We start from the raw sequence: 12,773 nt of genomic DNA, 5'->3' as shown, positions 1-12,773 counted from the left end.
TAAGTTAATTAAAGTAAATTAATGACTTTTTTCTAATAAATCATTTACAAAATTTTTAAAGAGAAAAATGAAAAAAAAGACTTGCATAAATTTGACTTTTTGTCGTAAATAATTTATGAGAAAAACATTTTTACAAGACTAAAAGTTGTCAAAAAATTTTTACATTTCAGAGAAAAAAAATTGGAAAAAAGTTGTTTTTTTCTTGTAAATGTATGGCTTTTTCTTGTACATAATTTACAAAATTAAAAAAATGATAAAAGTGAAAAAAAAGACTAGTGTAAACTTGACTTGTAGTAAATAATTTATGAGAAAAACGTTTTTAAAAGACAAAAAGTTGTTGAAAAATTTCAATGTTTTTTTTGGAAATTATGTATGAAAAGAAATTCTTGCAAAAAAAAATCTTGCATATGTATGACTTTTTATCTCATATAAGAAAAAAGTTTTACATTTCCAAGGAAAGAAATTGTTGGAAAAAAAGTTGTAATTTTTTTTCGTGTAAATTAATGACTTTTTTCTAATACATAATTTACAACATTTTAAAAAAAAGAAAATAGAAATTTGAAAAAAGAAAGAATTGCATGAATTTGAAAAAAAAGTTTATTTACATAATTTACAAAATTAAAAAAAAGAAAAGTGAAAAAAAACACTCGTGTAAACTTGACTTTTTGTAGTAAATATTTTATGAGAAAACATTTTTTACAAGACAAAATGTTGTTGAAAAATTTCAATGCTTTTTTAAATTTTTTGAAAAGAAAAATTAATTATTTTTTGGAAAGTTTATGAAAAGAAAGTCTTGCAAAAAAATTCTTACAAATGTATGACTTTTTTTCTCGTAAATGATTTTTGTTTTTTACATTTCCGAGGGAAAAAAATGTTGGAAAAAAGTTGTAAATTTTTATCTTGTAAAATAATAACTTTTTTCTAATACATGATTTACAAAAATTTTTTTAAAGAAAAGAGAAAATTGAAAAAATAATGAATTGCTTAAATTTGACTTTTTGTTGTAAAATTTTTTTAATGAAACTTTTACATTTTTACTAGTCAAAAAGTTGTCTCAAAAAATCTTTTTTTTTCTTGTAAAAGAAAAAAAATTCAGAGGAAAAATACTGTTGGGAAAAAAATAATTTCTTTTTCTTTAAAAAAATCTTTAATCTTTAAAAAAAAATATCTTTAATCTTTTAAAAAAAAATTAACTTTTTCTTTTTCTTGTTCAAAATTTACAACAAGAAAAGTTGGAAATGTTAGTGGGGGAAAAAACTAATAAATTTATGACTTATGATTTATGTAATTCACGAGACAAAAAGTGTCACAAAAATGTGCTCCTTTTTGTGCTAAATCCTTGACAGACGTTGCGGTAAATGAGATGCCAATAAAGTTCTGATGGTACCACTGCATCGTCGCCATGCCGACCTCCCTGAACTCCAATGTTGTTGTTCCATGTTTCCCGAGGACGTTCCCATCCGAGGAAAGGAGCATTGTGGAGTTTATTGTGAGAAGAAACGTAGAAGGAATGTTGTCGAGGAGGAGAAAAAAAGATGTTATTTATGGCTTATAAGTCAAGCAGACCGCATGCTGTACATCCATTTCTCTCGTGGGCGCCATCTCTGCAGCGCGTGGGGGCGCTCAGTCGCGTGATGTCGGAGCCAAAAAGTCCGTGCGTGCACGTTACTCGGCCGGGGCTCCCAGCCAACCGCAGCCGAATTCTTGCGGTGAACCAGCGAAGACAAAAGTCTCCAGCCCGGAGTCGGAGTGCGACTCTGGAAGGATGAAACATTTCACGCCTTCAGAGAGCCGAGGGGCGGGCAGACGGGTGGATGGCTGGGGGGGGGGACGGGGGAGGGGGCTTAATGGGAGATGACGAGGTTTATTTATTTATTTCCACCCCAGCTGGGCCTCGCTCACTTACAACATATGGCTTACGTTATGTTACATTACATTGCATTAGCATTTGATACCTTGGAACGCATGCTGTACAAGTGTGTACAATATTTACTAATACTTATAGTACCCCTACACTGTTCTATATTTATAAATAGAGTAGGAGGTACTCATAGATCTTTAGCTTGCATGTGCACATTGTCTTATTTCCTCTTATTATGTCTACTGTATTGGCTAATATAGGAGTGTAAAGGTGACTATAGGGGTGTTATTTCACGTCTACAGGGCTCTAATCATGTTGAAAACTGTATTTAGAAGGTGGTAAAAAGGTTGTCTATGTCTTATTTTTCTTATTATGTCTGCTGTATTGGCTAATAGGAGTGTAACTGTGACTATAGGGGTGCTATATCACGTTTAGAAGGCTCTAATAATGCTAAAAGCATATTTACAAGGTGGTAAACAGGTTGCCTTATTTTCAGGTAGGTTGCACATTTTCTCTTATTATGTCTACTATATTGGGTAATTGGAGTGTAAAGGTGACTATAGGGGTGCTATTTCACATCTAGAGGGCTCTAATCATGTTAAACAAGAGTATTTAGAAGGTCATAAACAGGTTATTCATATCCTTGTCTGGTTTTATCTTATGCCACTATATTGGTAACAGAAGTGTCAAGGTGACTATAGGGGTGTTACATCACGTCTAGAGGGCTCTAATCATGTTAAATGAGTACTTAGATGGTGGTAAAAAAGGTTGTCTAGGTCTTATTTTCTCTTATTATGTCTACTATATTGGCTAATAGGAGTGTAAAGGTGAATATAGGGGTGCTATATCACGCTTAGAGGGCTCTCATCATGTTGAAAACTGCATTTAGAGGGGGGTAACAAGGTTGTCTATGTCTTATTTTCTCTTATTATGTCTACTATATTGGGTAACTGGAGTGTAAAGGTGACTATATGGGTGCTATATCACGTTTAGAAGGCTCTAATAATGCTAAAATCATATTTACAAGCTGGTAAACAGGTTGTCTATGTCTTATTTTCTCTTATTATGTCTACTATATTGGGTAATTGGAGTGTAAAGGTGACTATAGGGGTGCTATTTCACGTCTAGAGGGCTCTAATCATGTTAAACAAGAGTATTTAGAAGGTCATAAACAGGTTATTCTATATCTTTGTCTGATTTTATCTTGTGTCACTATTGGTAACTGAAGTGTAAAGGCGACTATAGGGGTGCTATATCACGTTTAGAAGGCTCTAATATAGTTAAAAAGCACATTTAGAAGGTGGTATAAAGGTCGTCTATGTCTTAGTTTTTCTTATTATGTCTACTATATTGGGTAATTGGAGTGTAAAGGTAACTATAGGGGTGCTATATCACGTTTAGAAGGCTCTAATCATGTTGAAAACTGACACAAATGTGTAATCTCATAATTATGACTTTTATTGTGTAATTTAGAATTTTTTCCCTCCTAATTATGATTTTTTTTTCTTTTTTTTCATAATTGTCTTTTTACATTAACATTTTATCTCATCATGAGTTGATTTTTTTATTACGTAATTTTTTTATTACGTAAAGTTATTAGTTAGTTATTAGTCCTAATTCTGCCTCATGTTATGACATAAGGAGTCTACACAAGGAGACACTTGATGAGGAGGCAGAGTCCCAGCAGCAGGATGACACACAGGCAGGAGAAATGAAGGCGGAGTAACGAGCGAGGCAGACTGACGTCTGGCGGTGTGGGCGGAGCCATCTGCGGCATCTCGCAATGGACGCCGATCCATCCCCGGTAGCACTGGCAGGTGAACTTATGCTTCATGTCCAGGATGTCCCGGTCGTCGGGGCGACCCGTGACGTGGAAGCGGGGGGGCCCGGCGGGCGTGGCCCGGCGCCGGATGTTGAAGGAGCGCGGGTTCAGGTGGAGGTAAGCGGCCGAGTCCAGGCTCTTGCGGACACAGCGGCCATTTTTCTTGCATAATGCTTTGCTGCACAGCTTGGCGGCCGATGTGACGTTGACCACGTAATGGCCGAGCGCTCCGTCGATGTACTCCTTCACCGTCAAACAGTTCCTCTGCAACGAGACACAACGTCAACGCACAGTCACTATAGGGGTGTTATTTCATGTCCAGAAGGCTCTAATAATGTTAAAAAGCACATTTAAAAGGTTGTACACGAGTTTAAAGTCTTATTTTCTCCTACTCTGTCTACTATATTGGGTAATATGAGTGTAAAGGTGACTATAGGGGTGTTATTTCATGTGTGGAGGGCTCTAATAATGTCCAAAAATGTCATTTAGAAGGTTGTAAACGGGTTTAAAGTCTTATTTTCTCCTACTCTGTCTAATATATTGGGTAATAGGAGTGTAAAGGTGACTATAGGGGTGCTATTTCATGTGTGGAGGGCTCTAATAATGTCAAAGTGTCATTTAGAAGGTTGTAAACGGGTTTAAGGTCTTATTTTGTCCTACTATGTCTAATATATTGAGTAATAGACATGTAAAGGTAACTATAGGGGTGTTATTTCATGTCCAGAAGGCTCTAATAATGTTAAAAAGCACATTTAGAAGGTTGTAAACGGGTTTAAAGTCTTATTTTCTCCTGCTCTGTCTATAATAATAATAGGGTAATAGGAGTGTAGAGGTGACTAGAGGGGTGTTATTTCATGTGTGGAGGGCTCTAATAATGTTAAAAAGCATTTTAGGACAAGGACTTTTTATTTCTTAATTTTGACTATTTCATAATTGTGACTTTTTATATCATAATTTTCAAAACATTTATATTGTAATTATTATTTTTTATCCATTGATTTAGCCATGTTAGCTTGTAATTTTTCACTTTAAGACCTTGTAATTTGGACTTTTTCATTTCATAATTTTGACTATTTCATAATTGTGAATTTTTTACATCGTAATTTTGCATTTTTACTCATAGTTTATCATTTTTAAGCTTGTAATTTTGACTTTTTATTTCATAATTTTGACTATTTCATAATTGTGACTTTTTAATATCGTAATGTTGCCCTTATTTTTGTAATTATGACTTTTTATCCCTTGATTTAGCCATGTTAGCTTCTAATTTTTCACTTTAAGACCTTGTAATTTGGACTTTTTATTTCATAATTTTGCATATTTCATAATTGTGACTTTTAATATTGTAATTTTGCCTTTTATTTTGTAATTATTATTTTTTATCCCTTGATTTAGCCATGTTAGCTTGATATTTTTCACTTTAAGATCTTGTAATTTGGATTATTTCATAATTTTGACTATTTTATAAGTATAACTTTTTATCACATTATGATAAGGGGCGGTACCTGCGTGCGGGCGTACTCTGACGACCCCCACAGGACAACACCGGAAGCTCCGAGGGCGGCGCTCTCTCCGATGGTGTGCACCAGGTCGCTCTGGAAGAAGAAGGGCAGAAAAGGTGATGTTTACTTTGGCCTCCATTGTTTGTTTTGTGGTTGATTATGACTAATTATGGTTGAAAAATATTGAAAGACAGATCATATGTAAGATAATAATATATGTAATATTCTACTGTGGTCACCAGTGTCAATAATATTACATTGATGAGACACCATCTTACGTTACTTTACATTCCCTTAACACTGCATGGATACACTGATAACAAGTTTGCCTCCATTCTGTGTGGAAGTGGTACTTTTTTTTGCTTCTTACTTTGTCAAAAATAGTTTTCTGTCTTATTTCCCCATACTATATCTACTAATAGCATTGTGAAGATGACCATAGGGGTATTATGTAATGTCCAGAGGTTTTTGGGTTTGTTTGTTTTTTTTGTGTGTCTAGATGTTTGTCAATAATGTTAGTGTATGTAACAAATTTTTATGCCTTATACGGCTTATTTTCTCTTACTATATGTCTGCTATATTGGTAATAGGAGTGTAAATGTGACTATAGGGGTGCTATTTAATGTGTGGAGGGCTCTAATAACGTTAAAAGTGTATTTAAAGGTGGTAATAAGGTTTTCTAACCCCCAAAATATTTGTTTTCTGTTATAACTACAATATTGGGTCATATCAGTGTTAAGGTGACTATAGGGGTGTTATTTCACCTCTAGAGGGCTCTAACAATGTTTGAAAGCATATTTAGAAGCTCATAAATGTTTTTTGTTATGCCTTATGTGTCTTATTTTCTCTTATTATGTCTACTTTGTTGGTAATAGGAGTGTAAAGGTAACTATAGGGGTGTTATTTTAATGTCTGGAAGGCTCTAATAATGTCGAAAAGTGTCATTTAGAAGTTTGTAAATGGGTTTAAAGTCTTATTATCTTCTACTCTGTCTACTATATTGGTAATAGACATGTAAAGGTAATTATAGGGGTGTTATTTCATGTGTGGAGGGCTGTAATAATGTTAAAAAGCATATTTAGATGGTTTTAAATGAGTTTAAAGTCTTATATTTTCTTGTGATATCTACTATATTGGGTAATAGGAGTGTAAAGTTGACTATAGGGGTGCTATTTCATGTCCGGAAGGCTCTAATAATGTCAAAAAGTGTAATTTAGAAGGTTGTAAACAGGTTTAAAGTCTTATTTTCTCCTACTCTGTCTAATATATTGGGTAATAGACATGTAAAGGTGACTATAGGGGTGTTATGTCACGTCCGGAAGGCTCTAATAATGTAAAAAAGTGTAATTTAGAAGGTTGTTAACGGGTTTAAAGTTTTCTCTTATTATGTCTACTATGTTGGTACTAGGGATGTAAAGGTGACTATAGGGGTGTTATTTCATGTATGGAGGGCTCTAATAATGTTAAAAAGCATATTTAGATGGTTTTAAATGAGTTTAAAGTCTTATATTTTCTTGTGATATCTACTATATTGGGTAATTGGAGTGTAAAGGTGACTATAGGGGTGCTATTTCATGTCTGGAAGGCTCTAATAATGTCAAAAAGTGTCATTTAGAAGGTTGTACACGGGTTTAATGTCTTATATTTTCTTGTGATATCTACTATATTGGGTAATAGGAGTGTAAAGGTGACTATAGGGGTGCTATTTCATGTCCGGAAGGCTCTAATAATGTCAAAAAGTGTCATTTAGAAGGTCGTAACATGTCTCATATGTGGTATTTATATGATTATTATATGATTTCTATGATTTCTACGCCATTGTTCGCCACGTTCTGTCCTGGCCACGGTCATTCCAAACAGGAAGTCCACCCACACCGAGCTTCCTGGTCCACAAAGAGTTGTTACCTCAGAGAGAACCACAAAGGTGTAGGCGTAGAAAGGTCTCGAGTAGACAAAAACGGGCAAAGTGACGTCCGGCCGGGCGATGGAGGCGATCCTCATGGCCTCCTTGACTCTGTAGTGGACAAACTTGAGCGTGTTGGCGGAGGACTTGAGCTGGTAGTCCAGGTAGACGGACGGGTAGAGCGCCGTGCTCTCCTTCCACAGCCACATCAGGTGGTCGTTGCGAACGTGCTCCACGTTGGGACACTCGCCGGTGTAGCGCTGCGGGTGCTGCTTGTACCCGTAGTTGTAGCAATCCGGGAACAAATAAAATCCCCACAAACCGGATGGTCTTCGACCTTCGGCTAAAGCCAAGGTCAAATTCATGAAGGCCTGCCCGGCTTTCTCGAAACTTTCCTTTGCTTCTTTTTCCACTTTGCTCTCCGGCCAGTTTGGGTGCAGCTTCCGGATTTGTTCCTTGGATTTGTTGCGGTAGATGTCCTTTGTGCCCCAGTTTCGGACCCACTGGGGTCTCCAGTTTTCCCAATCGATGACGCCCAGCCCCCGGAAGTCCTTATGCGGGATCAGTTTATCAATATCGTTGCGGGCTTTGCTGAGATGTTTGGAGATGCTTTGGTTCTGCGGAAGTCCGCCGTTGACGGGCGTGCCAAAGTGGGAATAATACGGATAGTAGCCCAGGTGGCTGTGGTAGAAGATGGTCACGTTCGGTCCGCTTAGAGTTTCATTCAAGTTGGCAACGATGTCAAAAACACTCAGGTCCAAGTCCACCTGGAAGCGAAAGCGGCACGGTTCGGTGGGAGCGTTCCAGACCACCACAAAGGGTCGGTGAGGGATCAGCGGTGCCAAAGCCGGCTTCGTCGTCGGATCCATCGGATCCGTCGGAGTTCCCAGGCTCAACCACAATGACAACGCCAGGATCCGGAGCCCCAGCGACGCCATGTTGACGCCCCGGTGGCGAGCACAGCAACTAATGAGCAAGATGGAGGGTGGAGGTGGACCCCATTATCAGCTTCAGCGAGCACTCATAATCGAGCTGGCCTGTGACACGACGCATCCGGGAGGACCCTGAACTCAGCATTCCGGTTACACAACAACACAACATTTTTTGATTGACATCTCCTGAAATTGTGTTGCTTTGCATGAAAAATTCCTCCATTTATTCGTATTCTTATTATTAGCGTCTCCCTGACGTGTGTTAGATTTTATCCTCCACACCAAATTAGAGCCCTCTAGACATGAGATAACACCCCTATAGTCACCTTTATAATCGCGTTACCCAATACGTAACCTGTTTAGAACCAACTAAATATGCTTTTCAACATGATTAGAGCCCTCTAGACATGAAATAACACCCCTATAGTCACCTTTACTCTCACGTTACCCATTACAGAACCTGTTTAGGTCTTACTAAATATGCTTTTCAACATTTAATTAGAGACCTCTAGGCATGAAATAACACCCCTATAGTCACCTTTACAATCACGTTACCCAATACAGAACCTGTTTAGGTCTTACTAAATATGCTTTTCAACATGATTAGAGACCTCTAGACATGAGATAACACCCCTATAGTCACCTTTACAATCACATTACCCAATACGTAACTTGTTTAGAACCCACTAAATACGCTTTTCAACATGATTAGAGCCCTCCAGACATGAGATAACACCCCTATAGTCACCTTTACTCTCACGTTACCCAATACAGAACCTGTTTAGGTCTTACTAAATATGCTTGTCAACATTATTAGAGACCTTTCGGCATGAAATAACACCCCTATAGTCACCTTTTACCCCTATTACCAAATACAGTAGACAAAACAAAGAAAGCCTGTTTACAACCAACTAAATAGCCAAAAACTTACCACTTCCACACGGATAGGGAGGATAACTATTAACAGTTATTTAACCTTTAACATGAACATTAATCAAACGTAATCCTTTTTTTCTTTCATACGGCATCCGTATCAAACTTGCGCAGGGGCCTCAAACTAGTGTCCTGCGGGCCACATTTGGTCCGCGGGCCGCGTGTTTGAGACCCATTCAGTTTTTGTTCAGTTTTATTTCCGGGAATGAAATAAAAAAGTAAACAAACACTTACGGAAATAGATGATGGATATTTGCCAATTGAATAGCAGTTGTGTCAAAATGTCGCGTTGCTGCTGGATGTTCACTCAATTCAGTCATTGTACGAAGCAAGGGAAAGCGAGATAGATATTTTTCTTAACACTTACAATATTATTTGGACTTCTCACAATAAACATGAGAACATGTGACACAACCAGGAAGTGCGAGGAAAACGGGACAGTTTTAACTCACAAGGCTGATTCTCTGATTCTAGGCTACTAGCCTAGTAGGATGCAGACCCCGGATTCAAACCTAGAGCTACAATTATTTCAAAACGGAAGATAAATCGTAATCATTATGTCATGCATTTTTCTGTGATTGATTGCTTTTGTCTCCGCCCACATTGTAGCTGATAATGCTGTGTTTTTTCTCCATTAGGGACCCTGAATGGTGGGAGTTCTACTGACTTTATGGCCGCCTGGTCATCATCCCGCCAGAATGAGGTTTTGTTCTGGTGGTCCACGTTTGAGTCCCGCTAACCGCCAAGAGGCCCACAGCCGCTCTGGAAGAAATGCAGATCCAGACCACAAGAGAGGAGCGCCGTGAAGTGAGTATAAGTTGACGCCGACATCATACCCAATCCCATTTTATGTCAACTTAAGTAAAAACACATGAGGGTTACAGAGTGGAATATTTTCATATTTCTTCCATCGGGACGCCATTCATCAATCACTAAGGACGATAAATTACAATTTTTGCCAAACGCAAAACAGCCAAAAACATCCAAACAGAAGATTTAAACACACTCAGGGAAGCTAACGCCCAAACACGCCTCCTTTAGCGGCAACATGGACAACTTGATCGATGAATGACGATGAAATATCCTCCACACCAAATACGCTTTTCAACATGATTAGAGCCCTCTAGACATGAGATAACACCCCTATAGTCATGTTACCAATACAGAACCTGTTTACAACCTACTAAATATGCTTTTCAACATGATTGGAGCCCTCTAGACATGAGATAACATCCCTATAGTCACCTTTACATGCCCGGTACCCAATATAGGAGACATAAGATATAGAAAAATGGTTCAAAACCAACTAAATACACTTTTCAACATTATTAGAGCCCTCTAGGCATGAAATAACACCCCTATAGTAACCTTTACACTCCTATTACCCAATACAGTAGACATAAGACATAGAAAAACTGTTTAGAACCAGCTAAATATGCTTTTCATCATGATTAGAGCCCTCTAGACATGAGATAACACCCCTATAGTCACCTTTACAATCGCGTTACCCAATACAGAACCTGTTTAGAACCTACTAAATACGCTTTGCAACATGATTAGATATAAATATATATATTAGCATGCTAGTAGTGCTAACACATAATAGCATAATAGTGCTCAGTGTCTTCCTACATTGTATGCTAACATTAGCATGCTAGCAATGCTACCATTGCTAGTACCATGTTAACATTAGCATGCTAGCAATGCTACCATGCGAATGTTAGCATGGTACTAGCACGATAGCAATGCTAACATGTGAATGTTAGCATGGCATGAGCATGCTAGCAATGCTAACATGCGAATGTTAGCATGGTACTCGCATGGTAGCAATGCTAACATGCGAACGTTAGCATGGTACTAGCATGATAGCAATGCTAACATGCAAACGTTAGCATGATACTAGCATGCTAGCAATGCTAACATGCGAACGTTAGCATGGTGCTAGCATGATAGCAATGCTAACATGCAAACATTAGCATGGTACTGGCACGATAGCAATGCTAACATGCAAACGTTAGCATGGTACTAGCATGATAGCAAAATGCACCAGCAAGGCTAAATGTCCCGGATGAGTTGCGAGTACAACTCCAATGTGGCAAAATTGCATGATGAATTTTTCTTGATGAAAAACAGGATTTGTCTTCCGGTGACATCATGGAGGACAAGAGGTCGGAGAAGAAGGAAAACGCTGTTGGGATGTGGAAAATATGAAGCGTGACTTGGGAGAGAAGGGTCTGTGGAATTCCAACAAAGTGTGGGGGGGGGGGGGTCTTTGAGGATTGTTCAAAGTGTTTTGTGGAAGCGTGATGAGGTCTTCACACACGATGATGATGATGATAAAGATGTGGATTATTGGTCATGTGGTTTCTTGCCTGTGGTGGCTTTGCTGTAATTTCCAGATGTGATTTTTTTTTATGATTTTATTAACATTTCTGCTTCAGTGGATAAAATGTGTTTTCCATTCGCTTCAAACGTCCATAATCTGCTGACTCATACTTTCCTGGTTGTGTTGCCATGGTAACACTAGAGGGCACTACAAAGGGACAAATGATCCGCTATACAGTCTAAAAAAAATACCATAAACTTCTGGGACTTTACATTAAAGGGGGTGGGCGGGTATTACTTTAGTTTACCAGCCCAGATTGACCAATGAAAAAGGCCCATCCAGGTCCCTTGTCTTGTCAATCACTTCACTCCCAAGACACGAGACCAGGCTCGGGCAGTGCTGTGCCGGCACGTGTACGGAAACCTCATTAGGAATCATTTACTCAATGGCGCCATCCAGAGGCCAATAACATGCATTGCAGTCTAGTTCCCACCATTTTAATAGAAGTTGAAATATTAAAGAAAAAAAGCTTTTTTTTGTAAAGTTCTGATATTATCAAAGACAAAACAACAAATTGTTGTAATTTTAGGAAAATTAGGTTGCCGAAATACGCTTTTCAACATTATTAGAGCTCTCTAGACATGAAATAACACCCCTATAGTCACCTTTACACTCCTATTACCCAATACAGAATGTGTTTAGAACCTACTAAATACACTTTTCAACATGATTAGAGTCCTCTAGTCATGAGATAACACCCCTATAGTCACCTTTACACTTATGTTACCCAATACAGAACGCGTTTGGAACCAACTAAATACGCTTTAACATGATTAGAGCCCTCTAGACCTGAGATAACACCCCTATAGTCACCTTTACACTCCTATTACCCAATACAGTAAACATAAGACGTAGAAATTGTGTTTAGAACCAACTAAATACACTTCAACATTATTAGAGCCCTCTAGGCATGAAATAACACCCCTATAGCCACCTTTACTCTCATGTTACCCAATACAGAACATGTTTAGAACCAACTAAATACGCTTTTCAACATTATTAGAGACCTCAAGGCATGAAATAATACCCCTATAGTCGACGTAAGATGTAGAAATTGTGTTTAGAACCAAATAAATACTCTTTTCAACATTAGTAGAGCCCTCTAGGCATGAAATAACACCCCATAGTCACCTTTACTCTCATGTTACCCAATACACAACCTGTTTAGAACCTACTAAATGTTTTTCAACATGATTAGAGCCCTCTCGATATGAGATAACACCCCTATAGTCACATTTAAACGCATGTTACCCAATACAGAATGTGTTTAGAACCAACTAAATACGCTTTTCAACATTATTAGAGACCTCTTGTCATGAGATAACACCCCTATAGTTATTTTTACACTCCCATTACCAAATACAGTACATGAGAATAAATAGAAAATAAAGTCATAATTATGAGAAAGTTTACAGCTGCAATTTTATGGGAAGT

The 12,773-nt window shown here is 37.9% G+C and overlaps 2 protein-coding genes across 2 annotated transcripts in view; one reads left to right on the top strand and one right to left on the bottom strand.

The window, feature by feature from the left end:
- The window catches only part of LOC131138215 (actin nucleation-promoting factor WASL-like), a 49,824-nt gene that overhangs the window by 12,655 nt on the left and 24,396 nt on the right, over nt 1-12,773 (top strand). The window contains exons 4-6 of the mRNA XM_058086950.1: nt 3,503-3,800; nt 5,180-5,301; nt 9,592-9,760. The gene's annotated coding sequence lies outside the window, so the exon portion shown is untranslated. The remainder of the gene's footprint in view (nt 1-3,502; nt 3,801-5,179; nt 5,302-9,591; nt 9,761-12,773) is intronic.
- On the bottom strand, nt 1,098-8,073 carry hyal6 (hyaluronoglucosaminidase 6). The gene is made up of 3 exons (XM_058086953.1): nt 7,091-8,073; nt 5,189-5,278; nt 1,098-3,947 (listed from the first exon to the last, which is right to left on the bottom strand). Exons 1-3 carry the CDS (start codon nt 8,024-8,026, stop codon nt 3,507-3,509), a joined length of 1,467 nt encoding a protein of 488 aa, XP_057942936.1. The 5' UTR covers nt 8,027-8,073; the 3' UTR covers nt 1,098-3,506.

The sequence above is a fragment of the Doryrhamphus excisus genome, chromosome 11 (assembly GCF_030265055.1).
Source record: "Doryrhamphus excisus isolate RoL2022-K1 chromosome 11, RoL_Dexc_1.0, whole genome shotgun sequence".
Classification (NCBI taxonomy): domain Eukaryota; kingdom Metazoa; phylum Chordata; class Actinopteri; order Syngnathiformes; family Syngnathidae; genus Doryrhamphus; species Doryrhamphus excisus.
Note: the sequence above shows the minus strand (reverse complement) of the source record. Positions and strands in the feature narration are given on the sequence as shown.

Bases quoted from the DNA above. Each gene is read 5' to 3' on its own strand.
- hyal6 (XM_058086953.1), bottom strand. From the start codon at position 8,026: ATGGCGTCGCTGGGGCTCCGGATCCTGGCGTTGTCATTGTGGTTGAGC. The intron at 5,279-7,090 runs GTAACAACTCTT...TTCTTCTTCCAG, and splicing joins CCTTTGTGGTTCTCTCTGAG to AGCGACCTGGTGCACACCAT. The intron at 3,948-5,188 runs GTACCGCCCCTT...GTCTCGTTGCAG, and splicing joins CAGAGTACGCCCGCACGCAG to AGGAACTGTTTGACGGTGAA.